The following is a 27,797-nucleotide window of genomic DNA, read 5'->3' on the forward strand; positions in this document are numbered from 1 at the left end:
TTTTGATGGATTTTTATTTATTTATTTATTTGCATCATTTTTACCCCGCCCTTCTCACCCAGAGAGACTCAGGGCGGCTTACAACAGTCAGCAAATTACATTGCCCAAAATACATTTAATAAAACAACAACATATCAATAAACAATAAAACAGTACCACATCAATTAAAACTCTAATTAGACTCTATTAAACCATGAATTATAAAATTTAAAATGCATGTATAGTTAAATTCAACAATCAAACACATACACACACGTATACACATAAGGCAACTGATATGTAGGCTAGCTATGCTGTAGTTATACTACTACAACAAATGTGCCATATAACTCAATTTCCTCTCACAAATGTCATTCAACATGATGGATATGTCACTTGCCTGCTAAAAATGTTTGGGTTTAGTGGGAAATCATCAGGGATCATATCAACGCTTCTTACTATTTCTTTTTCCTTGCAGGATGGTTTGAGGTTCTCAGCCACATAAACATAAGATTAATTGTTGAAATGTTTTAGTAGATGTTTTAATATATATGTTTTATTTGCTGGATACATGTGTATGGCATCAAATTGTGCCTTTATGTGCACCGCTCTGAGTCCCCTCTGGGGTGAGAAGGGTAGGATATAAATATGGCAAATACAGAAATAAAATTATTACTAAGGGCATGGACAAACCCCTACAGAGAGACATGCAAAGGATTGTATGAGTGATCTAGGCAATTCCCACTGTGCTACCCAGTAACTACAATGGCATTTTGAATCATGTGGTTTTCTCTGTACATGCTACAATGCACAGACTTATAGAACTTAAAAGAGAGGCAGTATGTGCTATTGTATTCATTAGTTTTTGTAGTCACTAATTTTATCAAATTTACAAGCAATGATTTATGTAATAACATTGCGTAACAGAAAACATTTTGTAAAATTTGGATGTTGTGCAATCTGGTGACCCTATGCATTACCACCTTGGGTTACATCAACTCTAGTGATAGTGATATGTGTTTTCAGCTCCACAAGAACTTCAGGTTCGGGGTCCTGGTTCTGAAGGATCAAATAAGATACCGTGTTTCCCCGAAAATAAGACAGTGTCTTATATTAATTTTTGCTCCCAAAGATGCTCTAGGTCTTATTTTCAGGGGATGCCTTATTTTTCCATGAAGAAGAATTCACATTTATTGTTGAACAAAAAAATGGACATTTATTATATACTGTACAGTAGTTGTCATCATAAACCAGCATAACCAGACAAACTGTGAATCCTATCAAGAATTTCTTGTTACTATCAATATTTCCATGTACAACACTTTATGGTACGTACATTTACCGATCCTACATGCTCAGGTGTTCTGTTTGGTGGGCATGCTTCCAAATAAGAACTTTGCTAGGTCTTTACTTTCAGGGGAGGCCTTATATTTAGCAATTCACCAAAACCTCTACTAGGTCTTATTTTCTGGGGATGTCTTATTTTAGGGGAAACAGGGTATGAAAGGGTTGAAGTCAAGGATCAGAGGCTTGATTTGCTTTAGCCAAAAGTGGATATTGGAGAGCCTGCTCTCTCAAATCAGACATAAAAGCAATGGATATTTACAGAGATATTTATACAGACTTGACAGCTTTCAAACAATAGGTTTTTGCTGCTCTGGTTGGAAGGTGCACGTTATGATCGGTGGTTGGTGGAGGTAGGCTGTCCCCTTCTGTAGCTGATTGGTTCCCAGGTCTGGTAGGAAATTTAATAAACTGTCATTGCCCTGTTTGAAACTTGTATCTGTTTCTCTTACAAAGTCTTTAGCCTTCTATTTCAAAGAGTGCTGATGCCTCACCCAATTACAGACCCCAGGATTCCATAGCATTGAGCCATGGCACTTAAAGTGGTGTCAGACTGCATTAATTCTACAACACGGATCCATTCTGGGTTTGTATCAAATGAAATAGGCTCAGGAGAAATTGGGAAATTGAGACATTTCAAAATCAGGTGAAAAGTGTGACAAAGAGGATTAATTAGGGTTCTTTCAGTCAAACCAGGATGGAGGAGATGAATCCCTTTGTATGTCTCTGCATTCTGATTTACATGCTTTACCAACATCTGGGCAGGCCTAATTGCATATTTAAACACGAACTTGGATAACTACAAAATGTGGAATGAATAAGTACTCAATTCAGGATGGGAAATTCAACATGTGATACATGGGAAATGGTTGCAACCTAGCCTACCTAATAAGGCTGTTATGAAAGATAACAATAACTCACGCAGATCACTTTCTAGCAGCAGTGATTGAATGGCCAGGTTAAAATCCACAAATATAGGATGGAATGAACTTGAAATTGTGAAAATAAAAAATTATGGGGAACTAACACTTCATCACATTCTTTGTTGTTTGTTTAATGTACAGACATATAGAACTTAAAAGAGAGGCACTATGATAGTTGTTTTCAGCATTGGACTTTGATGCTAAAAGGCCAAAATTTGAATCCAAAGATTCAAGATCATTCAGGTGATCTTGAACAATTCAATCTCAAACAGTATCAAATACCAGAAGACTATTGAAACATATTGTTTCACCATCCAATCCTCACCCAAAGCGTCATGATTGGGGAGCCCTGATAAATTCAATCTAATTGGAAGTCAGAGCAATGAATCATAAAACTACGCCCAACATTGCATCCTGGGGATGTCAGTGAGGCAGTGAGATGTTGTATAACAATTGCTAAATGTTATGTGTGGTTGTGTATCTGTGCAGACACAAGTTTCTATCCATTTGGTAGTATGGAATGTGATAATAAATGGGACTCCCACATTAGCTGGGCTTAGGGGTACAGGAACTCCATGAAGGTTGGAAAAGCACAAATAAAAAACCCAATCTTTCAACCTTAGAGAATATCTCTCTAGGAATCTCTTGGTCCTCCTGTAAAATTATGTGGTCAACGTCTGCCAGAAATTGACCATAGGATTGTGTTAGAAGATCTACAATTGCCTAGAGAAGTAGGCTCTCTAAGAATTTCTAGATCCTCTAGTGCAACTCTATGGGTAACGTCTAGCTGAAGATGACCATAAAGTCAAGGTGGAGGACTACAGATTCCTAGGTAGAACATGTTAGACAAGTCCACAAATAAGGAAATCCATAAAGCTGACTGTAGCCCTCCATATTCACCAAATTTGAAGAATATTTGAGACTGATTATTATACTTAATATGTAGGCTGTGCCTGATCTCTTTGGGCCTGTTAGGCAGTCTGATGACGACATTGGGGATTCTGGGCCTACAGACCAGCAGGAGAATCAAGAGATTTTAAGCCCTGAGAATGAGATCTCTCTGTCTGAGGGAGGCCACATTCCAGGAAAACAGTTCCCTAGAGATGCAAGGTCAGAGACAGAATTGAGCTCAGGGGATGAAAATGAAAGCCTGGGTGGACAGACTAATGAGCAGCAGATAGATAGGAAATTTATGTTCCATTAACATAGAGCTTCTCAAGAGAGAGTGCAAAGGTCAAGTCGCTTATTAGCCAAAAAGTCCTTATCAGTTTTTCAGGAGAAACAGCATGATTTTCTGTCTATATTAGAGAAACCAGCAGGTTATTTTGTCAGTCTAGGCAACGTTGATGCTAGAGTATAGAACTTCTGTCAAGTCAAGTCTTCTAAGGGATTTCTAGTTCCAGGTTTCCTTGTGTTCATGTTTTATGTTTCAAGTTTCTAAAAACTGTTCTGGTATTCCATGTTTTGGATTTATCCTGCTTTTGCATTCCTGTTTTATGCATAGAATGTACTTTGTATTCTGAGGACTATTCCTGATCTTTGGACTTTTGATTTTTATACTGTTTTGCTGAATATCTATCTATCTATTTATCTATCTATCTATCTATCTTTAAACTGCTTTGCTATTTTACCTTGGGAATGCAACAGGCTGTATGATATATAGAACATTCACCATAGAATGAGTACAGAGTGGGGAGGCAATCATTTAGTCAAATAATCCAAATCAGTGTCCAAATCAGGATGCAAATTGCAATCAAGAAAGCAGAAGATGTGGGCTTGAAAGGGCAGTTATGAAGGAAATAGACAATTTCCTGAAGTATAAAGATATATCAATAAATACTAAAATCCACCCCTCTGTATTTTGAGTTTTATTCAATGGTTCTGAAAGATGGAGAATGAATAAAACCTGATAGAAATAAAATAAATTCATTTGAAATGTGGTAGTGGAGGAGTGTTCATACCTATAAAGAAAAGACATGCATTTGTTTTTCTTATTTCTCACCAAGAAGATCATAATATCCAGAACAGCTAAGTTTAGCTTCAGATTCTATGTGATATGTGTAATATATGATTAAGGTACTGAAGCAATAGCTGGTGCCAGATCGATATGTGCTATCAAAACTCTTTTGTTTTGCCCATGTATTGGCACACATCTGAAGAAAAGCGGTTGTGCAAACTCTTCTGTTTTGTGCATGAATTGGCACACATCTGAAGAAATGCCATTGTGCAAATGTTATTGATATTATCAATGATTCAATAAACACTTGCCCTGTGGAACGACTGGGTGAGTCAAACAGGTGAGTAGTATCCCACTCAGCACCAACATGTCACTCTGATTTTCTGTGGCAAGGAAGAAGAGGACTTGTTGGATCCAAGTCTTCTTTTCTCATGATGGTCTGTGACTTGAGCTGTTTAGAAGATTCTACAGTTGCTTTTTACTATTTCTAAAGGCATTTTCTAGAGGACAGGAGGCAAGGATTCACATGCTATGGAGTTGCATGGAGTAAAGAACTAATTTCTCTAACATTTCTCCCTGAAGATGTACATGTTTCATTTTCATCAATGGAAAAGGAGGACAGTATTGGTTAACAACAGTGAGGACCTACTTGTTGCTGTTTGCCTTCAACTTGTTTCAATTTAAAAGGGTTTTCTTAGCAAAATTTGTTGGGGAATGTGTCTGTTTCGCCATTGTCTTCTTCTAAGTCTGAGACCTCCATCTACATTGCCATATAATGCAGTTTGGGCCTGCATTATATGATCAGTGTAGATTCATAAAATGCACTTTAACTGCCTTATATGCATCTACAATGGCAGTATAAATGGGAATTAAAGACTGTAACTTGCCCAAGGTTTACAGGCTAGTGAAGCACTAAGACTCCCAGCCGAAAGTTGAAATGCCCCTCCCTAAATGGTCAGTCCTAAGATTCCATAAGATGTTGCCATTGTAGTTAAAGTGGAACCACAATATTTTAATTGTGTTGTGTTAATTGGCTTCTGCGTAGGTATGGACAACACCAAGCGTGTCACGGGTAATCTGAGTCTGTGCTGGGATACCCTGGCAGGTCTGTGAGCACCAGGAAACTGAGAATTAGCACAGGATACTGCTTTGAGAGTTTTATTGCACTGAGGGAGACCAGAGTTTAAATCCCTTCTTGTCCATGAAATCTTCTGTGTGACCCTGAACAAGTTATATACTCTCCCTTTAAATAATACACTGTTCCTTAGCCTTTTCCTTCATATCAGTAACTATTTGCCTATTGGTGATCCCTCATGACCAAGTCTGATTGTCTTTCAGAGACAATTTGGATGTTACAATTTCTCAGTACAGATAGCTCTCAATTCAAAAGGTAATTCTATTTATTTTACATTTAAAAAGAGATTGTAAATCACCATTCCTTCTTCCTTGGTTCAAAATGGTAATGGGGGGAAGAATCAATTCTGCCCATCTCGGCTCCTCCCTCCATGATCATATCTTCGTTATGTTGACAGGCAGGCAAGGGGGAATTCCCATCATATGGTAAACTGGGCGTTTTTACACGTTGATTGCCAATTGACTTAGGAAGCGTAGGAAAAAACAGACTTTAGAAACAGTTAAATACCTGGAACCCACTGTACAGGCTTGCTTCATGAGATGGGCTCTGTTGGTAGCTGTTTCTGAAATGTGTTGAAACTCTGATTTTATTGCATGTGATGAAGTCCTAGGACACAATGGATTCAAATTGCAGGAAAAGAGATTCCACCTAAACATTAGGTAGAACTTTCTGACAATCTATATATATAAATGAGTGATGGCATCACGGCGACTCACAAAACAACAAAACTACAGGCCCCCCAACCTCGAAATTTGACAACACAACCCATCATCCATGCCTCTAGGTTGATACAACAAAAAGAAAACCATACCACCATACTTCGCCACAGCAACGCGTGGCCGGGCACAGCTAGTAAGAAATATAAGAACAAATGAAGATTGCCAAGAAAGCCTCAACTGCAATTTCCCCTGGTATTCTACCAGTGCTCACCATGCCACTGTTAAGCACTAAGAATTTTGACCTTGCTGGGTTTAACACATACCCTCACTATTGGAATGCTATTAAAATAAGAAAGACGAGGGTGTTGCATCTTTTCTTTGTCTTTTTTAACAGCAAAAACACTACAATATAATCTAAAAAAGGAACAGACCCGGGTTGAATGAAAGCAGAAAATTTGAAATCAGGTTAACAAAATCTACATTATAGCCAACTTCTGCAGTACGTTCATCTTCATGCCGTCTTCAGCAAGTTTTTTTCATGTACATCTAATAAGGAATTGCACAAATGTTGTAGGGTTGTGGAACCATGGCTAGGCCTCCAACCTTAGGTTCTATGTTAACTTTTGCTCCTTCTGGAAATTGGAATTTAAATGTCTGCATGAGGCTGGTGAAGAAAATGAAGAGTTCAGTCTTTGCCAAACGCTCCCCCAAACAAATACGATGGCCTGCGAGGAGAGGAAAAGCAAAGTTGAGCTCTGAGGTTCTTTATATGTTTGCATGATTAGTCCTTTACCTGTTTACCTATTCCTGGGTTGCACATAAACAGGGCACATTGCCCTCCATGTTGAATGCAAAATATAACACCATTAAGGTTAATGGAGAATTAAATTCACACCAATGTTCCTCTGTGCACAAGCAGGCAAACTGAGAGGTCATTTGAAAAGATGTCCATGCTATTTCTATATGCAAAGTCCATAATGTCTGGAATACACTTGTTCACCAATCTCTACACTCCTCCTGCAGATTTTTGGTAGAAATGCATACAAAGAATATGCAATTGGAACAATCTGCACATAAGCAAATTTCTAACATTAGATATTAGGGCTGTGCAGAGAGTCATATGTGCTTTGAATGCTCTTTGTATGTCTGATGTTTTCTGTTTGTATCAGAAGTATGCGACTTAGTAGGAGAAAATGTTCCAAGTAATATATTGAATCTGCAAAGAGGACTGCTAGTGAGTAGCAAATCTGTGCTGGATAGAAAATTGGAAGGAAAATCCCTCAATTGAAGTCCTATATTATTTTGATTTTCCCGCCTGTGTTTTGTGGAGTTAGGAGAGAGAAAAAAAAATAAAACTTTAAAAATTCCATAAAAATCAGTAGATGTTCAAATCTTTCCAAACCTTGGGGGAAATGATGCCCTGGTTTATAGATAAATTGGATGGGATAGCTCTTGTAATTTTATTTTAAAAATGTTGTTCACAAAAAATTCAAAAAATATCCTAAAAATCAATTGATGAGAGAAACGTTCTGAAACTTGGGTGCTTAGCATGGTAAATGTGTGCTACAATGGTAGCAAATTTCATCACCCTAAAACAGAGGGAGGAAGGAGCCCTGTTAGTGTCCCCATTGGCACAAATGGGTGAATAACTTAACAAAAAACTAACAACCTTTTTGGAACTTCATAATAGTTTCAACACTGACCCTTATGATTTTTTCCAAAACACTTTGGAATCAAAACAGGTGTTATGCAATTTCAGTTAAGACAAATGAAGCAGTTTTTGAGTCGTACACACGCCTATTAGATACCACTTTGAAGTCATCCATGGTTTGCATTATCCACTGAATCAGGGGAAATGAAAGGGCAAGTTGATGTTTTCAACTACAATGTACATAATTGGTCATGCTATGTGCATTTTACGGGAGTTGGGGTGGGGGATCTGGAGATTTAGAGAAGACACTGAAATGTCTCACACAACTCTTCTACATTTGCTTTCAGATGTAGAAGAGCCTGTGAATAGGTCTTGGGCTTGGTACCTTCTGACTCCCTTTAGTGGGCCAGCAATATTTAGGACTTTATCACATGAATTTTTTTAATTGCAGCCATCACATTCTTAAAGCAAACAGAAACATATTGATACTGAAATGTTCTGTTAGTGTGTTCTGTTGTTAGAGAGAAATTTTAGATCAAGTTATGCTGTTGGGTTTTTGCAACTGTGTGTTTCCGGCAGAGCATTCCAGTAGCACATGGGTTAATCACAAGCCAGCTTGATTGATTGCCCACAGGACCAATGGTTCAGGGCTTCCGTTTGAACTGCCTGACTGGAACTTTCATCATGAACTGAGGAATGCAGGAGGTGCCTGCTTGTACTGATAACAACCTTGGCTAGCGGAGAAGACGCCATGTGTCCAGAGAGTTATGGCTTTGAGTAATTGTATATAACTTGTAAATAAAGTAATTAGACCTGCTGGGATCAGCAGTAAAACAACGACTGAACTGTCGTTTTGTTGGTGCCACTTTTGCTGTTGCATCAAGTGGTCCTTTGGATGAGCAGACAGAGAGAACTGACTCATCTAAACAGTCAGGGTGGTGGACGATCGATTTATCCCCCTCTCCCCAGCACCCTGACATGTTCTTTCACAGTCCATTTGAAATAGCACTGTGGTGCCTCTTTGTTTACTAATGTTCCACCTCAGCACAACATCCCTGACTCTGGCTTCTTTTCCACATATGGCTCTGTCCAGTGCATATGTTCTTTAAAAGCAATTTTTGTTGTAATTGCACAACTGTGCAGAGGGAGAAAGGGGAATCACACCTATGGAAGCCATTTGATTTCCCGGGATGTTGCACCAGGAGGAACTATAGCAACATGAGTTCTGTAGCAGCGTTATTTGGACTATTGACCCTTTCCCCCCACTGAGTTCATTTCATGTTATAATAATGAAATTAACTCAAAGCCACTATGGGAGAGCACTCTAGCACTTGTAATCTTCATGCTACAGTTGCAATTGGGCAGCCTGATGTGATGAAGTCTCTATTTTTAAATTGTTGATATGTCCCAGGCTTGTATGTTCCATTCAGCTACATCTTTGGGTGCCATTCTTGTTCTTGGTATGAATACAGATTTCACTTACCAACTCCAAATGGCATGAAGGCTTCTTTGCAAAAGAAATTCCCATCTTTATCCAGGAAGTGATTTGGATTAAATTGACGTGGGGTCTCCCAATGTTCAGGATCATACAAAACAGAAGCGACATCTGGAATGATGATGGAACCCTGGAAAGAGAATACATACAAACACATCCATATGCATACATGCAAAGTTGATCTACTTCTATCCTGTTTGCCACCCTCAAGCCATAAAGTCTGAGGCTGGGTGTACACTACCATATAATCCAAATTATCAAAGCAGATAATCTCTATTAACTGATATGAACTGGATTATATGAGTCTGCATTGCATATAATCTAGTTCAAAGCAGATAACCCGAATTTTATATGGTAGTGTAGATGGGGCCTTAAAGTTTGAAAAGTTTTGATCTATATGTGTATTTATTGTATCTTTGGTATTTTGTAACGCTTTGATTCCATCCTTAAGAGAATTGGGATCATAAATTTGATGGATGGATTCAATATATGGTAAAAGGAAGACTGTGTGTATACCTTCTTGATGTGAAAGCCTTGCAAGGTGATATCTTTTTGACATTCTCTGAAGGATCCAACCAGTAGAACATTAGCTATTCTCTGGACCTCATGAATAACTGCATTAGTATAAGGCAACCTCTTCCGATCCTCATAGCAGATCTTGTGAAAAGGTGGTAAGACATCCTGAAGTTCCTTGTGGATTTTCTCTAAAGCAAATAGACACAAAACCACTTCAGTGGTGATCTTAAGAAGAAAAAGAAAGCATTATATTGCCCAGAATATCCTAAATGGCTTTGCTGATAAATTAATGTTTCAGCCATGTTTAAATAAAATATAGGACTTCCTGTCTACAAAGAAAGTAACTTGATAAGATGTCAGTTGGTTCATGTTCTGGTCAATGCACACATAGTAATGGAGATCTACAATAACAGGATCTCAGAATCTGAGAGACCCACAAGGAGTACAATATCCAATTCTCTGCCATGATGGAATGCGCAACTAAAGCGCAACCTTTGAAAGATGTACATCCAACTTCTGTTTAAAGATCTCCGAAGAAGGAGCGTCAACTGCCCTCCAAGACAATCAAGTCCACTTTTGAAAAGCCATTAAATAATATCTTCCTAAACATCTTGCATTATCTCCAAATATAAAATTATATTGTACGTTTGTAGGACTGAGTAAACAACAAAATCACTGAACCAAATCACACCAAACGTGGCCACAAAAGACATAGTCATCCAATCTATGTCTTTCAAACAAAAAAGAAAAACCTAGAAAAATATAGTCCAAATTAGAGGATGAGGGAGAGCCATTTTTCCCCCCAGCTGCCAGTCAGAACGGTATTCCAGCTCACCAAACAAGGATTCCCATAAGAAGAAAACGACCAGGCTTTGAGACTGCAATGCTATTCACTGCTATTCCACCTGGCCAACAAAGGATTCCCATAAGCCAAAGCAACGCGTGGCCGGGTACAGCTAGTACTTCATAAAACCTAATTTGCTTTCATACTAAAACTGGACATTTGATTTTTTTTAATGTACTGTATATACCCATGTAGAAGTCTAGAAATTATAGATAAAAATTGAGCCAACAAAACTGATTCAACTTATCCACAGGTCATTGTAAGTAGAGTACATTAACTCTTTTTTTTTTTAAATCATCTCCTTCTTTGAGAAAAGCAGTGAAAGATGAAAACTTAGTCCAGAACCTAAAAGAAACACAGACTCTCCCTGCTTCCTCCATCATGGTGCAGTTTCTAGCCTTTTCAAATGCCTAGGCAGGAAGATGACATTGGAGTTTGGCCAGGGTCAACCTTCTTTCTGGAGCAGCGGTGGCACTTTTCCTTCTCCATAGAATGGCCCTTGAATCACGAGGCTGACTCACCTTGGATATCAGGGTAAGCTACCATGTAAAGCAAGGCCCAGAGAAGAGTTACAGATGTTGTTTCTGTCCCTGCTGCAAAGAAGTCGGTCGTTACGTGGACCAGGTTTTCATCATCAAACGTACTGATGGGGTCATCTTTGGTCTGTCGAAAATGAAAGCATGACATTAGAGTTAAAGTGATTACAGCTCTTTTGCATGGTCACAAAATAAAACTGACCTTTATATGAAATAAAAAGGTAAAGGTAAAGGTTTCCCCTGACGTTAAGTCCAGTCATGTCTGACTCTGGGGGTTGGTGCTCATCTCCATTTCTAAGCCGAAGAGCCGGCGATGTCCGTAGACACCTCCAAGGTCATGTGGCCGGCATGACTGCATGGAGCACCGTTACCTTCCAGCCGGAGCGGTACCTATTAATCTACTCACATTTGGCATGTTTTCGAACTGCTAGGTTGGCAGAAGCTGGAGCTAACAGCGGGTGCTCAATCCGCTCCCGAGATTTGAACCTGTGAACTTTCGGTCTGCAAGTTATATGAAATGGTTGAAGCCAAATGTTCCCTAGTTCAGGGTTATTTTTCTTTAGATTGCATATGCATATTTGTATTATGTACATAATGAGGACTTGGAGATGAAACCCAGGTCAGAAAAAAATTCATTTATAGTTCAAATACACCTTACATGAACTGTCTTGAGAACTAGGTTCTAGGCTTGAGCAAATTTTTCGTTAGTTCGTTAAATTCGTTAAAAATTCGTTTCGCAAGTACTTTTGAATTGACATTTGAAACATCTGCTCACTGCCTTACAAATATTACGAATTTGAATCAAAAAAGTACCTTTTTTCGTTTGTTTCTGATGTCTTCGGATGTAGCTGTAGCCCCTCTGAGAGGAGAAGCCATGTTGGCATGCCTCTCAGCCAATCAGAGCAGAAGAGAGAGGGAGGGAGAGGCATGGCCATCGATCTGCTAGCATTTTTAAAAAATGTTGCTTTCATAATAGCTTTCAAAATGCAGGAGAACGAAGCCTCTGAATTTTGACCATTCTTTTAAGTGGAAATGAAGCAAGTCGCCATTATGAGCCAAAAACTCCATTTCCCAGAAGCCTTAGCAAGCCAATCAAAGTAGAAGGAAGAAGGACAGGGAGGCGTGGCCATCGATCTGCTAACATTTTTAAAAAACGTTGCTTCAAAAATCCCCAAAAATCAGTGGATGGGTCAAACATTGTCATAGCATTAACTGTCATAGCATTAATACAAACTCTCAAACAACCAGAGATGACTCTCAGTTATCCGACATCGACCACTCCCCTCGGGTGCCGGTTAAATGAGAGTCGACTATCATAGCATTAATACATACTCTCAAGCAACCAGAGATGACTCTGCGTTATTCAGCATCAACCACTCCCCTTGGGTGCCGGTTAAATGAAAGTCAACTGTCATAGCATCAACCACTCCCCTCGGGTGCCGGTTAAATGAGAGTCGACTGTCATAGCATTAATACATACTCTCAAGCAACCAGAGATGACTCTGCGTTATTCAGCATCAACCACTCCCCTCGGGTGCCGGTTAAATGAGAGTCAACTGTCATAGCATCAACCACTCCCCTCGGGTGCCGGTTAAATGAGAGTCGACTGTCATAGCATTAATACATACTCTCAAGCAACCAGAGATGACTCTGCGTTATTCAGCATCAACCACTCCCCTCGGGTGCCGGTTAAATGAGAGTCAACTGTTATAGCATCAACCACTCCCCTCGGGTGCCGGTTAAATGAGAGTCAACTGTCATAGCATTAATACATACTCTCAAGCAACCAGAGATGACTCTGCGTTATTCAGCATCAACCACTCCCCTCGGGTGCCGGTTAAATGAGAGTCAACTGTCATAGCATCAACCACTCCCCTCGGGTGCCGGTTAAATGAGAGTCGACTGTCATAGCATTAATACATACTCTCAAGCAACCAGAGATTACTCTGCGTTATTCAGCATCAACCACTCCCTTCGGGTGCCGGTTAAAAGAAAGTCAACTGTCATAGCATCAACCACTCCCCTCGGGTGCCGGTTAAATGAGAGTCGACTGTCATAGCATTAATACATACTCTCAAGCAACCAGAGATGACTCTGCATTATTCAGCATCAACCACTCCCCTCGGGTGCCGGTTAAATGAGAGTCAACTGTCATAGCATCAACCACTCCCCTCGGGTGCCGGTTAAATGAGAGTCGACTGTCATAGCATTAATACATACTCTCAAGCAACCAGAGACGACTCTCGGTTATCCGACATTGACCGCTCTCCATGGGTGCCGGTTAAATGAGAGTCGACTGTCATAGCATTAATACAAACTCTCAAACAACCAGAGATGACTCTCAGGAAATAGCACTTTCAAACCAGGAACTGATTTCCTTATTCAGAGGCTGATGGCCATCTGTCAGGAATGATTTGATGGTGTACTATGATTTCTGTTCCTGGGTGATAAATGTCATTTCCTAATTGGTTCTGTCATAGAAACATGGCAAAATCTATGACACTGCCTGAACTTTGTGCAAGTGACATGGATGGAACATATTATGGTTTGTTCCACCAATTTAACAAAGTTTCAGCCACAAAAACAAAGTTTCTGAAGTAGAACAATGACTTTCACAGTAAAGACAACCCAATGAAACAGGAAATAAGACTTTCAAACCAGGAACAGATTTCTGCAATTATTAAAAAATGGTTTATTATAAAAGCTATGAAAATTCGCCAAAAATCAGAGGATAAGGGGAACGTTCTGAATTTTGGTGAGCTATCAGTGTTAAATGTGTTCTACCACTGTACCAAGTTTGAAGGAGATCTCTCAAAAAATGAGGGCGGGACAGTCCTGTAAAATCTCCCCTTGTGCTATTTTTTTTGCTAGTGCGCATGCGCATCCGCCATTAATGAATTACTTTTGAAACTAACGAATTTTCGTTAAATTTCGAAAAATTTTGAGGGCAAAATTCGGAAATGACATCAGAAACGAAACGCTAGCGCCCCCTACTTTTGAAACGAGTTTAGAATCAATTTTTTCATGGATCGCTCAAGCCTACTAGGTTCCCCATGGACTGGGAAAAGGGTTACCCATAGGAGATATAGATACATATTTGTGTGGTTCTTTTATCTGATTTCATGCAGGTCCTAGGCCTCTATCCCCTGTGAATGGGGAGGGGGTAACTTTAGAGCCCCTGTACTATCATTTGTTAGGCCATTATTTGCCTGAAGTTGATCTTGAACGGAGAGTATAGATGTTGTTTACAGTAACACTCCATGAGTCCTGTGCAGGCATTTCCAGAACATTTGTTGTGTACCGTCAAGTCATTTCTGACTCATGGCAAGCCTTCAGAAAACTTATCACAAGGTTTTCTTGGCAAGATTTGTTCAAGGGGGTGGGTTGCATTTGCCTTCCTCTGAGGTTGATAGTGTGTGACTTGTCCAAGATCACCCAGCAGATTTCCAAGGCCAAGCTAAGATTTCAACCTTCATCCCCCATTATCCTAGTCCAATGCTCAAGCCACTAAACCACACTTCTCTCCTGCTCTCCTACTCATGGTTCTTATGGATCCATCCAACCCTGTAGATCAGTAGTTCTCAATCTATGGGTCCCTAGATGTTTTGGTCTTCATCTCCCAGAAAGCCTAACAGCTGGTAGACTGACTGGGATATCTGGGAGTTGTAGGCCAAAACACCTGGAGACCCACAGGTTGAGAACCACTGCTGTAGATACATGGTCATACATCTGTCAGAATTAAGTGGTTTCTTCCAATTTACTGGCTCCTTCTAACCCATCTGCAACTCCACTTAAAGCTGTCACCTACTTTTTCTATCTGTTCCAAATAGTAGTCAATGAAATCCTGTGGGTCAATGGGATCTCTAGTCTTCTCGTGGCTCCTTATCTCTTCTCTTATGAACTTGTGCCCCACTTCCACGCAAAAGATAGCCTTCTTGTGGGATCCTGGAAGGAGGCGCATCAGGCTTGGGAAAAGATCATAGGCCTGGAAAGAAACAATGATTATATGCATTTATTGGTCATTGTCATGATAACTGCAATTAATTGGAGAGTATAAAACTATAGCTACAGTGTCTGGTACAGTGAACAAATGCTGTTTTTCCTGAGGACCAAATGAGTCATGTAGTGATAAAATCATAGGGTTTGGAGGAGTTTTGTGGGCCATTGAGTCCAACTTCTTCTCAATAGAAGATCTGCAGCTAAAGTGTTCCCATCAGGTAGCTGTCCAGCCTTTTTAAAGAGGTCCACCAAGCTGTGGTGCAGGCTGGTTAGCAGCCAGTTGCAATAAATCACTCTGACCAAGAGGTCATGAGTCTGAGGCCAGCCCATGTTGGAGTGAGCACCCGACAATTAAAAATAAAATATAGCCCCTGCTCGTTGCTGACATAAGCAACCCGAAAGATAGTTGCATCTATCAAGTAGGAAATTTAGGTACCACTTATATGTGGGGAGGCTAATTTATGACACCATAAAAAATCACCCAGCCGCTGTTGGAATGAGGAAGTGCCGTTGCAGTGGATGATGAAGCAGCTGCTCCCCCTGTGGCCAGAATCAAGCATACCCTCAGGAAGCTGGAGAAGGTTTAAATTGCCTCTGTGTCTGTCTCTGTCTCTGTTCTATGTTTATATGGTATTGAATGTTTGCCTTATATGTGTACAATGTGATCCGCCCTGAGTCCCCTCCGGGGTAAGAAGGGTGGGATATAAATACTGTAAATAAATAATAATAAGTAAATAAAGACTCATTTGGGTTTTGTCCATTGACATCGCTAGGATTGGTGTCACCTTGTGTGGTATAAATCATAGTTTTACAGACACATACACCCCATGGCTCTCCTCCCGTATCATACCAGACCATACCATAATATTGTAGCTAAAATGCCAGAATATTTTATAAAATCAGTGCCTTTAAAAACCCAGCAGCAACTAAAACAACCATGCATGCTTGTAGCACATGCAAGATGAAAACAGTGTCATTGTAATTTGACCGAGGCAGATACACATGATTGTTGTTGTTAACTGCCATCGAGTTGACTTTGACTCCACAATAAACCAAGATATTTGTGGTCATTTGGTTGTGTTCATGTGTGTGTTGTCAAGAAAATAACTTACAATACGAAAAGGACTGGGCATAAAATGAAACATAAAGTCAACTCCCATGATCATCTCCTTGAATTTTTCATCATCATAGGAGAAGCGATGTCCAAATACCACAGCACTGATCACGTTGGAGACTGAGTAGAAGATGGGGAACGATGGGCTCATGGGCTTTCCTGAAAAATAATGTTAAAATCTGTCATCTCGAACACTGAGACACATGCATTTTAATAGCATCAAACTAGAGAATGGATTCAGAGACTGATCCAATTTTTAAATAAGGTTTGATTGGCAAGAGGAAAAACCTTGCAATTTCGAGAAGGATACTTACCACAAAAGTGATCTAGTTGTAACATGTGTGAAAAGCTAACAATAGTGCAATTACTGGAGACACTTTTATGGCTATCTTTTATTCTTTTGACTTTTATTCCCCTCCCCACCCATGTTGTTGATGTCTGCCTTCAAGAGAAGCTTCACTTCTACAAAGAAAGCATCACAATGGACAGAGTTTAAATATGAACATGATGTTTCTAGTGGTGTCATCAAGTCATTTCTGACTTATGGTGACTCCAAAATAAACCTACCATAAAGTTTCTCAGCAAGATTTCTTCAGAACTTTGATTTCACAGAAATAGAGAATAGATATCAAGGACTGTTAAGAAGGACATAATACAGGCTAAGCATTCCTGATGCATTCTTCCACCATCCCACTCCCGATTTTTGGGATAATCATATCTACTTATCTGTGCATGATATATCTTGGAGATGGGACCCAAATCAGAACACAAAATTAATATATATTTCACAATTTTTGATCATGTGATCAAAAATATTTATATTAGGCAGTTTTAATTCTATGTCATGTCTAAATGTTGTTTTATCTTATATTTAATTGTTTCTTGCCTAATTTTATTATTTGGTCTTATATGTATGTTTGGCATTGAATTTTTGCCATTACTGTATTATGTTGTAAATTGCTTTGAGTCCCCCCTGGGGTAAGAAAAGTGGAATATAAATATGGTAAATAAAATAAGTTAATACAGTAGAGTCTCACTTATCCAAGACTCGCTTATCCAAGGTTCTGGATTATCCAATGTATTTTTGTAGTCAATGTTTTCAATATATCATGGACTCTCTTGCCAGCTGATTACAAATAGAGGAGATGGCCGATAAACGCACATGATCATGTTTTCATCTTCAACCCATTGGCACTGTTGGCTGCTTTGTCCATTCCCAAGCAATAACCAAACAATGGGGATTAAAACATCAAAGAACTGTGGAAGCTTCATTCCAAGCAGATAGTGGCAAGTATTATTGCCAAGTATTATTAAATGCCCGATGATCTTACTAATAGGGTGGAGGAATTGCTTGGGCAGGTTACACCTTATTGATTTTTTTCTTTGTATTGACAAAGATAAACTATGGATTGAAATCAGCACTTACATCTGACACTCTGATCTAATAATTTCTGCAATACATTCAGTGGATCGCTGGAATTCAATGTTAAGTGTTATAAAGGATAATCCTGTCACACCACTGCCCCATGTCTTACTTTCCATCTTGCACTGTGGATGTATCTGGCCATCACATCATTTGCTGATAAATGGTGTTCCCATGGACTTTATGGGGTTATCTTAGTGAAAGAATACTCAGCAATAACTTTGCCAGTTCCTTCTTATGAAACAGCCTAGAACAGTAAGAACCTCATCATATTGATCCCCCTGCCCGGTTTTGTTCTATTTCATCAGAATTTCACTGGCAAAACAGAAAGCACTCGTGGTGCCTCACAGCAACCTGCACACCCTCTGTGCTTCATCCTGTTGTGGTTCAGTCTGATGATGAAGGGGGATTTGGGTTTGCACAGTCTGAAACTGGGAATGTTTGACAGTCTGAGCAGCCAGAGATTCAGAGAAGGCCACAGGCAGGCAGACAAGATGCAGACAGCCAAGATGAGCTAGCAGGCCGAGATGAGATAACAGAAGCTTCAGATCAGAGTGACCTTTCTCAGCTCTCAGAACAGGAGGAGGGCAGGGAAAGTCAACAACAGTCAGATGGTTGTGAAAGTGATAATGAGCAAGTCCAATTAGACAGAGAAACAAGGTTGAGTCTGAGAACTAAGGCTCCTAGGCGTTTGCTGAGGATTGCTGCCAAAAGGCTGGGAACCCAAGGTCAAAGGAATGCCTTCATGTCTTGTAAGAATGGATAAGTAAGGTGAAATGTGGGAACACATTTCAGATCAAGCAACTTTGCTTTCAGGGCAAGATCTCCTGTTTTCAAGCCATGAGTCTTTGTTCCAGTTTTGCCTATGCAGTCTTAGTTCCAGTATTGCCTACGTATTTTGGGGAAAATCTTCCTGCATTCATGTTCCTGTTTGAATCATGTACTTTGGACCCTGCTTTGAAGATCATGTTTCTGTTTTAAGCCTTGCCATTTAAGGATTTGCTTGCTGCTTTGAGACACTGAATTCTCTTGAGATTTTTGCATTTCCTTATTGTTTTTTGCCATATGTTTTGCTACCTTTTTATCAATAAACTGTTTATATCAAGTCTGTTTATATCAGTGGTGTGTGTTGAGAGCAAGATGGACCCTCGCTGAGGTGCAACAGCTCCATTACATGGCGACATTGGGGCAAGATGTGTTGGCACCATCAGACAGGGGCAACTGTGGCAATACATGCCTTTGCGTTGCCATCAAGTGGTGGAAAGGGCCCAAATAGCTCAATTGGAGCTGCCAAAATCTTGATTTGCCTAACATAGTTGGTGAGGAAGCATCTTGCAGGGCCACATCATGTGATGGCGATCAGCAGGATCCGTGGCCAAAGAGTAGTAAGGGGCCAAAAACCCTTTGTGTGATGAGGTGGCTAGTACTAGTTGGTGGTTTCCCATCCAAGTACTGGCAGTCCCAAATCACAAATATCTGACTTACAAACAACTCATAGTTACAAATGAGGAATGGACTGTAGAAGTGAGAGAAATCTAGCCCTTGGAAGAGAAATCCATCCATGAAAAAGTTATTATCATGGGGAAACATGTCTACAATGAAGCCTTCTCACCAATCCTTGTGTCCATAACAAGCCAAAATTTTCAAAATCCAATTGTCACAGGGACAGAATGTGAGGTGAAATCTTCTGAACAGGGACACAGACAGCAAAATAAAGACCACATGGAGTGTTGTGTGGTTTCTTTGAAGATGCCAACTACAGATGAGACATCAGGAGAAAATGCTGCTAGAACATGGTCATATAGCCTGGAAACCATCCAACACTCCAGTGATTCCAGCCAGGAAAGCCTTCAACAATACATTAAACACCACAAGGATGATAATCTTTCCCAATGCTATCCAAGACCAAAACAAAAGAGAACTGTTTCAACTTACATATACAAATTCAACTTAAAAACAAAATCTATCTTGTCTGTAATCTGGTGACTGTCTGTACACCTTATACACTGAAGGTTTACACAATGATGTTAATTATGTGCATGAAACAAATATAGATACACTAGCTGTGCCCGGCCACGCGTTGCTGTGGCGAAGTTTAGTGGTATGGGAAATAAAGTATTGAGGAATTGGTGGTAATTAAGGTCAAGGGTAAAGGTTTTCCCCTGACATTAAGTCCAGTCATGTCTGACTCTGGGGGTTGGTGCTCATCTCCATTTCTATGCCAAAGAGCCAGCGTTGTCCATAGACTCCTCCAAGGTCATGTGGCCGGCATGACTGCATGGAGCGCTGTTACCTTCCCGTATACCTTCAGGGGATATTATTTTGTAAAGCTTGTGAATATACAATATTTCTGATTGGTTTTTTTTGTCTGTTGGAGGGAAGTAGAGTCTATAATCCAGTGCAAATTAGATAATCTTTGGAAGAGGCCTAAGTGAAGCCTAACTCTGCCTGTCCCATGGGCTGATTTGGCTGCTAGGAGACCAAGTGGGCAGAGGTTAGCCTTCTAACTGGCAGCAATTGGATAAAAACAATTATTGCTCTCCCTCTAATTAGGATTTTATTTTTCTTTTCTTTTTGTTGTATCAACCTAGAGCCATGGATGATGGGTTGTGTTGTGAAATTTTGAGGTTGGGGGGCCTGTAGTTTTGTTGTTTTGTATGCTGCCCTGATGCCATCACTCTTTTATATATATAGATAGAACTATCAAAAAGCAAAGGTGTCACTATCTCAGCCACCCATGTGGATAATTTTGGAATCTGGAATATTTTGGATTTTGAAGTTTCAGGTAAGGGATACTCAACCTGTAGTCAATCTGACTCTTGCTTTGGGGATCTGGTGTATTGATGGTTAAAACTGCTTTTCCAAACTCTGCCACTAATCGGTTTATAATCTGACCACTACAATGGCGTCTGTAGTAGAAATATAATGTCTCTGACCTTTTTCATTGCTGAAGAAGTCAATGAGATGCCAGGCCTCCTGCTGTATTCGGTACTCCAGGCCTTTCCTTCCCATGCCTAAGTTCCGCAGAACCATCAAGCTAAAGCGTCTCTGCTGCTTCCAGATGTGGCCAGTTGCAAACAGAATTCCTGTTGTTGTGGAACAATAATCCATTTTATTTAGGTGTTTTGTTCAATTTACACCCTGCAAAAGGATCTTGTAGCACTTAGAGACTAATTGAGTGAGCAAGAAATATCTTTTTCCTCCTTTCTGGGACCCTCCTTTTTTCATAAGACATACAGTCAGGTAACAAAGGACATAATACTACAGAATCCTGGGATTTGTAGTTTGGGGATGCACCAGCACTTGGTCTAAGAAGGCTAAAGACTTTAGAAAAACACAACACTTCCAGTGAGATGGAAAATGAAGTGAACAGTGAAGCTGCACAGTTGTCAAAAGACTTTGCAAAACGGAGCTACTTATAGGCTTTGTAAACAGAGTATTTTGCTGATTCAGTTTACAGTACACCTTTGGTAAAAGTAGAACATGCATCAACATGTGACTGTGACCTTTCTTTACTTTTGTTTGTGTGAAAGTCAACCAGCTTTCCTCACTCTCTTTGCTTCTGTTTCGACATTCTCCCTGTTATCTCGCTTGCAATCTTACTTTATGTTACATGAAAGGTAGAGGTGTAGAGAAAGGGGAAAAAAAGAAAATGTAATCACCAGTAAACCAACTGGTAATTCCTGTGGTTTGATATTAATCCAAATGCCAAGAAATGTAGAACTGGTGAAGTTTTAAGGCTGGTCCCATTTACATCAGCAATTGCTAAGCCTAACATGGCTGAAAACCAAGTACTGAGGCTATCGATTATGAAGCATTAAGACTCTCTGGTGGAGCATTCCAGGCAGAGCCGGCCCTAGGTATTTTTAAAGTGTAGGCGAACAGAATTTTGGCGCCCCCCCAAACCAATCACTGAAAAATAAAAGCGTTGGATAAGCGAAAATGTTGGATAATAAGGAAGTATAAAGGAAAAGCCTATAAAACATCAAATTACATTATTATTTTAAAAATTAAGCACCAAAACATCATGCTTTACAACAAATCAATAGAAAAAGCAGTTCAATACATGGTAATGTTATGTAGGAATTACTATATTTGCAAATTTAGCACTAAACATTGAACAGGGATATAGGGCAGTGTGGACTTAGATAACCCAGATAGCCCTCAGTATTTAAAAAAAAACTCTAAAATCAGGACAATAAATAAAGAACAACACTCTGAAAACAGAAGAAATCCAGACAGTAAACAATCAGGGACAGCTAACTCCTCCCAAAAAAAGATTCTCCCAGGCAAGAAGAAGCCAGGCCTTGAAGCCACAGGGCCATTAAATGCTAATCAAGGTGATTAATTACAACATTCACACCTGCTTCAAAAAAAAGTTCTTTCTCCCACCCTGGACCTTCTACAGATATATAAACCCCACATACCTAGCTTCCAAGTTCCTACAGACCTCACAATCTCTGAAGGCCCCAAAGGTGGGCTTGCGTGGTGCGAAGGTGGGTCTGCGCTGGCCGGAAGGGCCGAAAGAGAAGGAGGTGGAGAGTGGTGCCCTCCTCCCAGGACGATGGTGCCCCCGGGACGATGGCGCCACAGGCAAATGCCTATTTCGCCTTATGGTTGGACCGCCTCTGATTCCAGGCCATTCACAAAGCTACAAATCCCATAGAATGATGCCATGTAAATTAAAGTATCAAATAACTTTGTAGTATGAATATACCCCAGGGCTATGTCTGTGTGGATTCGGAAACCCGACCTAACTCGGTAGTAAAAGGTAAAGATTTTCCCCTGGTATTAAGTCTAGTCGTGTCTGACTCTGGGGGTTGGTGCTCATCCCAATTTCTAAGACGAAGAGCTGGCGTTGTCTATAGACACCTCCAAGGTAATGTGGCCGGTATGACTGCATGGAGCGCTGTTACCTTCCTGCCGGAGCGGTACCTATTGATCTACTCACATTTGCATGTTTTTGAACTGCTAAGTTGGCAGAAGCTGGGGCTAAGAGCAGGAGCTCACCCCACTCCCTGAATTCGAACTGCTGACTTTTCGATCTGCAAGTTCAGCAGCTCAGCAGTTCAAGCCACTGCGCCACCGAGGGCTCCCTCCTAACTTGGTACATATGCTATTTTGTTGCATAATGGTTAAAGGAACACATCTTTTCCTCTGGAATTTCTTAAACTGGAGCCACAGACTTGCAAAATTCGTGGAAGGCTTGCTGCTTGGAACAAAGTGTTGGGGTTACATGGACTTTCTATTTATTGCCAACTTCAACATATGGACACCCTATCCTTTGGCTTTCTTGACATTTGCCATTGCCTTCCTCTGAAGTTGAGAGGTGACCTGCCCCCAGTTACTCAGTGAATTTCCATGGTTGAACATGGTTATGAAATCAGTAGCAGTTTTACACATTCTTTAGCCTCCTCTACTAAAGAGTGCTGGTGTCTCACCCAAATAAAAAACTCAGGATTTCATGGTATATGGAGCCTCGGTGGCGAAGTGTGTTAAAGCACTGAGCTGCAGAACTTGCAGACTGAAAGGTCCCAGGTTCAAACCCCAGGAGCGGCGTGAGTGCCCGCTGTCAGCTCCAGCTTCTGCCAACCAAGCAGTTTGAAAACATGCCAATGTGAGTAGATCAATAGGTACCGCTCTGGCGGGAAGGTAACGGTGCTCCATGCAGTCATGCCGGCCACATGACCTCGGAGGTGTCTATGGACAACGCCAGCTTTTCGGCTTAGAAATGGAGATGAGCACCAACCTCCAGAGTCAGACATGACTTCACTTCACTTCACTTCACTTTATTTCTTAATTAGTCGCTCTCCACCAGAGTGCTCCGAGCAACTTACAATTTAAAATATCATTCCACAATATAAAAACATTCAACATAAAAACATTCAACAGTGACTATTTGGCAAATTAGATCTGATTTACTTAAATGTGGACTGGACTTAACATCAGGGGAAACCTTTACCTTTACTTTACTAGCAATTAAAATGGTATCAAACTGCATTCATTCTACAGTGTAAACAAACTCCTAGCCCAATGTCAAACCACTACACTATGCTACCTATGATATAGGGCACCAATGCGAGGGTTTTCATGTTAAGACTTACTCAAAGGCGGGTTCCCTTTACCTCATTCTTGAACCAGGTTGTCCAGTGGGGTTCCTTGGCTAAGCACAGATTCAAACACTAGTGTCCTAGAGTACTTGCCCAACACCCAAACTACAACAACACATTTGCTTCAAGATGATGCCCAATCTTAGGATTTCCTTGGGAAGATGTACTCTGTGAAAATTTGCTATTGCCTTTTTCTAAGGCTTGAAGATGGAGCAGGCTTGTTTTGTACTACTCCAGAAACCAGGTCATGGAGCAATGGATGCAAAGTGGAGGGAAAAGTTCCACCTGAATGTTGGGTAGAACTTCCCTGTGCAATAAGGAAATACAATGCTGTTTTGGAGTGGAGATGCCTCCTTTTTTGGTGTTTATTAAGCAGAGGCTGGATGGTCATGTGTCGGAAGTGATTGGATTGTGTGTTCCTGTGAGATAGAAGGGGGTTGGAGTGATTGGTACTGGGCAAGGGGTCTCTTCCAAACCTGATTCTTTGACTCTAAAAGAGTGTGACTTTCCCAAGGTCATCCAGTGGGTGTTTATGGCTGAGAAGGGATTCAAACTCTAACTCCCTGAATCCTAGTTTGATATTATTCTATATCATCTCTTTCCAGGATTTATAGGTTGAAAAGGACTTACCTTTCCCCTTCATTGTATCATCGACAAAGGGCGTCATGGGCCTGCCAGTCATATCTTCAGAGTTTGTGACCAATGCTTCCTTCACCGCATCAAACCCATTCAGTACAATCATAGGTCTGTGCCCCAACCACATGGTGAAGATTTTCCCATAACTCTTTGCCAGCTGAAAATTGGGCAATGGCAAGAAAAGTAACATTTTCAAAATAAACATGGATGACAATTATAGCAAAACTAATCACTGACTTTAATTTTGGATATATTTGAAGAAAGAACAAGATGAAATGGAAAACATGGACTGTTGCACAAATCCGCTATTCCACTATAACTGAGATATCATTGATAATAGAGACATACTGGTTGACTTTTCCAATGTTGCACTTCTATACAATAGAACAACTGCACCAATTTCTGGTTCTTTCTCATACAGTAAAGTCTCACTTATCCAAGCTAAACAGGCCAGCAGAACCTTGGATAAGCGAATATCTTGGATAATAAGGAGGGATTAAGGAAAAGCCTATTAAACATCAAATTAGGTTATGATTTTACAAATTAAGCACCAAAACATCATGTTATACAACAAATTTGACAGAAAAAGTAGTTCAGTACACAGTAATGTTACGTTGCAATTACTGTATTTATGAATTTAGCACCAAAATATCATGATATATTGAAAACATTGACTACAAAAATGCCTTGGATAATCCGGAACCTTGGATAAGCGAGTCTTGGATAAGTGAGACTCTACTGTACTTCCACGCATTCTCATAACTCAACCTTCAGGCACTATGGTTGTTTCTTGATTTTTCATTTTTATTTTAAGCTCATGGAATCATAGAGTTGGAAGATACCACAGAGGTCATCCAGTCCAACTGGCTTCTATGCAAGGAAAAGCACAATCAAAGTACCCCTAACAGATGGCCATCCATCCTCTGTTTAAAAGCCTCCAAAGAAGGAAACTTCCCTGGACACCCAGTTAGCATATTCCACTGCTGAACAGTTCTTACCATCAGGAACTTCTTCCTAATATTTAGGTGGAATAATTTTTTACAGTAATTTGAATCCACAGCTCCACTGTGTTCTAGTCTCCAGAGCAGCTGAAAACAAGTTTGTCTTCTCCTCAATGTGACATCCTTTCAAATTTTTAAAAATGACTATCATGTCCCCTCTCAACCTTTCTTTTCAATCATTCCTAACCCACAGTTTGGCCTAACAATAAAACATTTAAATATGTTTAAAAGATTTAAAAAGTTTATGTAACAAGAAGGGGCCACTTCGCATTTTGGAAAAAGGCGTGAATTGGCCAGTAAATGGCAGCACGGATAAGGAGGCAATCCTTAAACTTCAAATAACTTTGAGGAGGATGAGACATGCGGTGGCTGAGAGCACTCGAGAGGGCTCTCAGCTGCTACATGCCTTCCTCCCCGTCCTTTCTGCATAAGGATGTGGCAGGCCACCACATCCTTATGCCAAGAGGACAGGAAAAATGAGGAGGTCCTAAGGCAAGTGCCCAGGGGGTCGCATCCGGCCCCAACATATCTATCTTGTTTGCTGTGTCATACAATGTCGTTTTGTCAATAATAATAATAATAATAATAATAATAATAATAATGGGTGGCAACCTGTGCTGGACGGGGTTGCACTCCCCCTGAAATCACAGGTCCACAGTTTGGGTGTCCTCCTGGATTCAGCGTTGACGCTTGAAACACAGGTGTCGGCGGTGGCCGGGAGGGCCTTTGCACAACTCAAACTTGTGCACCAACTGTGACCATACTTCGTGAAGTCTGATTTGACCACAGTGGTCCATGCCTTAGTTACCTCTAGACTGGACTACTGTAATGCGCTCTACGTCGGGCTTCCCTTGAAGACGGCCCGTAAATTACATTTGGTCCAACGCTCGGCTGCCAGATTAATAACGGGGGCAAGTTACAGGGAGAGATCCACTCCCCTGTTTAAAGAGCTCCACTGGCTGCCGTTCATCTTCCGGTCCCAATTCAAGGTGCAGACCATCATTTATAAAGCCCTAAACGGTTTGGGACCCACCTACCTCCGTGACCGTATCTCCTTCCATAAACCTGCCCGATCTTTACGATCATCCGGGGAGGCCCTTTTATCACCACTGTCTTTATCCCAGGCCCGCCTTGTGAGTACAAGGGAGAGGGCCTTTTCTGCTGTGGCCCCCCGATTGTGGAACTCACTACCTACTGAAATTAGGCAAGCTCCCACGCTGTTAGCTTTTAGGAAAGACTTGAAAACATGGCTCTTCCGCTGTGCCTTTGGTGAGTAATTTCTGTTATTTCTGTGTTACTCCCACCCTGAACATTTATCCTCTAGATTACCCCACTTCCGTATGTCCCTGCCCGCAGTGAAGTACCCCTATGTCCCTCTCACTCCAGGTTTTATCTTTGTGTTCACGCGGCCTGCCCTTGTTTTACTGTTTTTTGATTTCTTGATGTAATGCCTATTATCATTTATTGTATTTTTTAATGGTGCTATGATATGTTGTTTTTATATTTTATTTTATTATATTGTATTACTCTGGGCATGCCCCCATGTTAGCCGCTCCGAGTCCCCGTTGGGGAGATGGTGGCGGGGTATAAATAAAGTTTTATTATTATTATTATTATTATTATTATTATTATTATTATTATTATTATTGTTATTATAACAACTTTATTTTTATACCCCTCCATCATCTCCTCGAAGAGACTCTGGGTGGCTTACATGGAGCCAGGCCCAAACATAACAGACATAGTAAAACAGATCAGTAAAACAAGTCAATAAAAACATATCAATAACAAATCAATAAAACATGGATTCAATAAAAACATGAAAAACATGAAAAACACATAGGAACCTTTCCAGAACAAAAGCCACCAGTTCTGCCCATTTCTCCCTGCCCATCCCTTCAAATCCCCACATATATAACTCCAAACCCAGAAATACCTACAGTTAAAGAAAAAAGCCTAAATAATTTGGACATTTCCAAAGACGCGCCATGCAACCTCACACTCAACATTACTTTGCCTCCTTGGCATCTGGTACGCTAAATTTATTCAAATAAAACAAAAGTAATAGCGAATACAAGTTGAATGGCACTGAAAGATTCCTCTCAGCAAATGAATACCTTAGTGAATGTCTCTTGGTTGAATTTCAGATCCAAACGCCAGACACTCCCAATGAGAGGGAGAGGAATGGGTCCAGGTGGCAACTCCCGACTTGCCCATCTCAGCTTCAGGAACTGCCAAACCAGGAGGCAAATGAGAGCTGCAGCAAGAAGTTGACTGATTCCCCACATCTTCCCTTTGGCTTATGGCTCTGGTTTTATGGCTATCTTGAGCAGAGTTGCCTGGTTTGCTAGTACAGCTGCCTCATCCTCCAGTCTTCCCATTCCCAAATGATTTCAGCACAATCTGATGATGACAATTTAAAAAAAACCCAGAGAGATGTGGAAAGGAAAGATGTTGCAAGGATTGTTTTTTAAC

General features: G+C 40.5%; 1 protein-coding gene across 1 annotated transcript; it reads right to left on the reverse strand.

Moving 5' to 3' along the window:
• On the reverse strand, positions 1-27,734 carry LOC100565004 (cytochrome P450 2J6). Its single transcript, XM_003225487.4, has 9 exons — positions 27,440-27,734; positions 24,316-24,478; positions 20,512-20,661; positions 16,151-16,311; positions 14,848-15,024; positions 11,025-11,166; positions 9,660-9,847; positions 9,132-9,273; positions 1-6,722 (listed from the first exon to the last, which is right to left on the reverse strand). Exons 1-9 carry the CDS (start codon positions 27,608-27,610, stop codon positions 6,544-6,546), a joined length of 1,473 nt encoding a protein of 490 aa, XP_003225535.2. The 5' UTR covers positions 27,611-27,734; the 3' UTR covers positions 1-6,543.
• Between the last annotated feature and the right edge of the window lie 63 nt (positions 27,735-27,797).

Source organism: Anolis carolinensis, chromosome 3, assembly GCF_035594765.1.
Source record: "Anolis carolinensis isolate JA03-04 chromosome 3, rAnoCar3.1.pri, whole genome shotgun sequence".
NCBI classification, from domain to species: domain Eukaryota; kingdom Metazoa; phylum Chordata; class Lepidosauria; order Squamata; family Dactyloidae; genus Anolis; species Anolis carolinensis.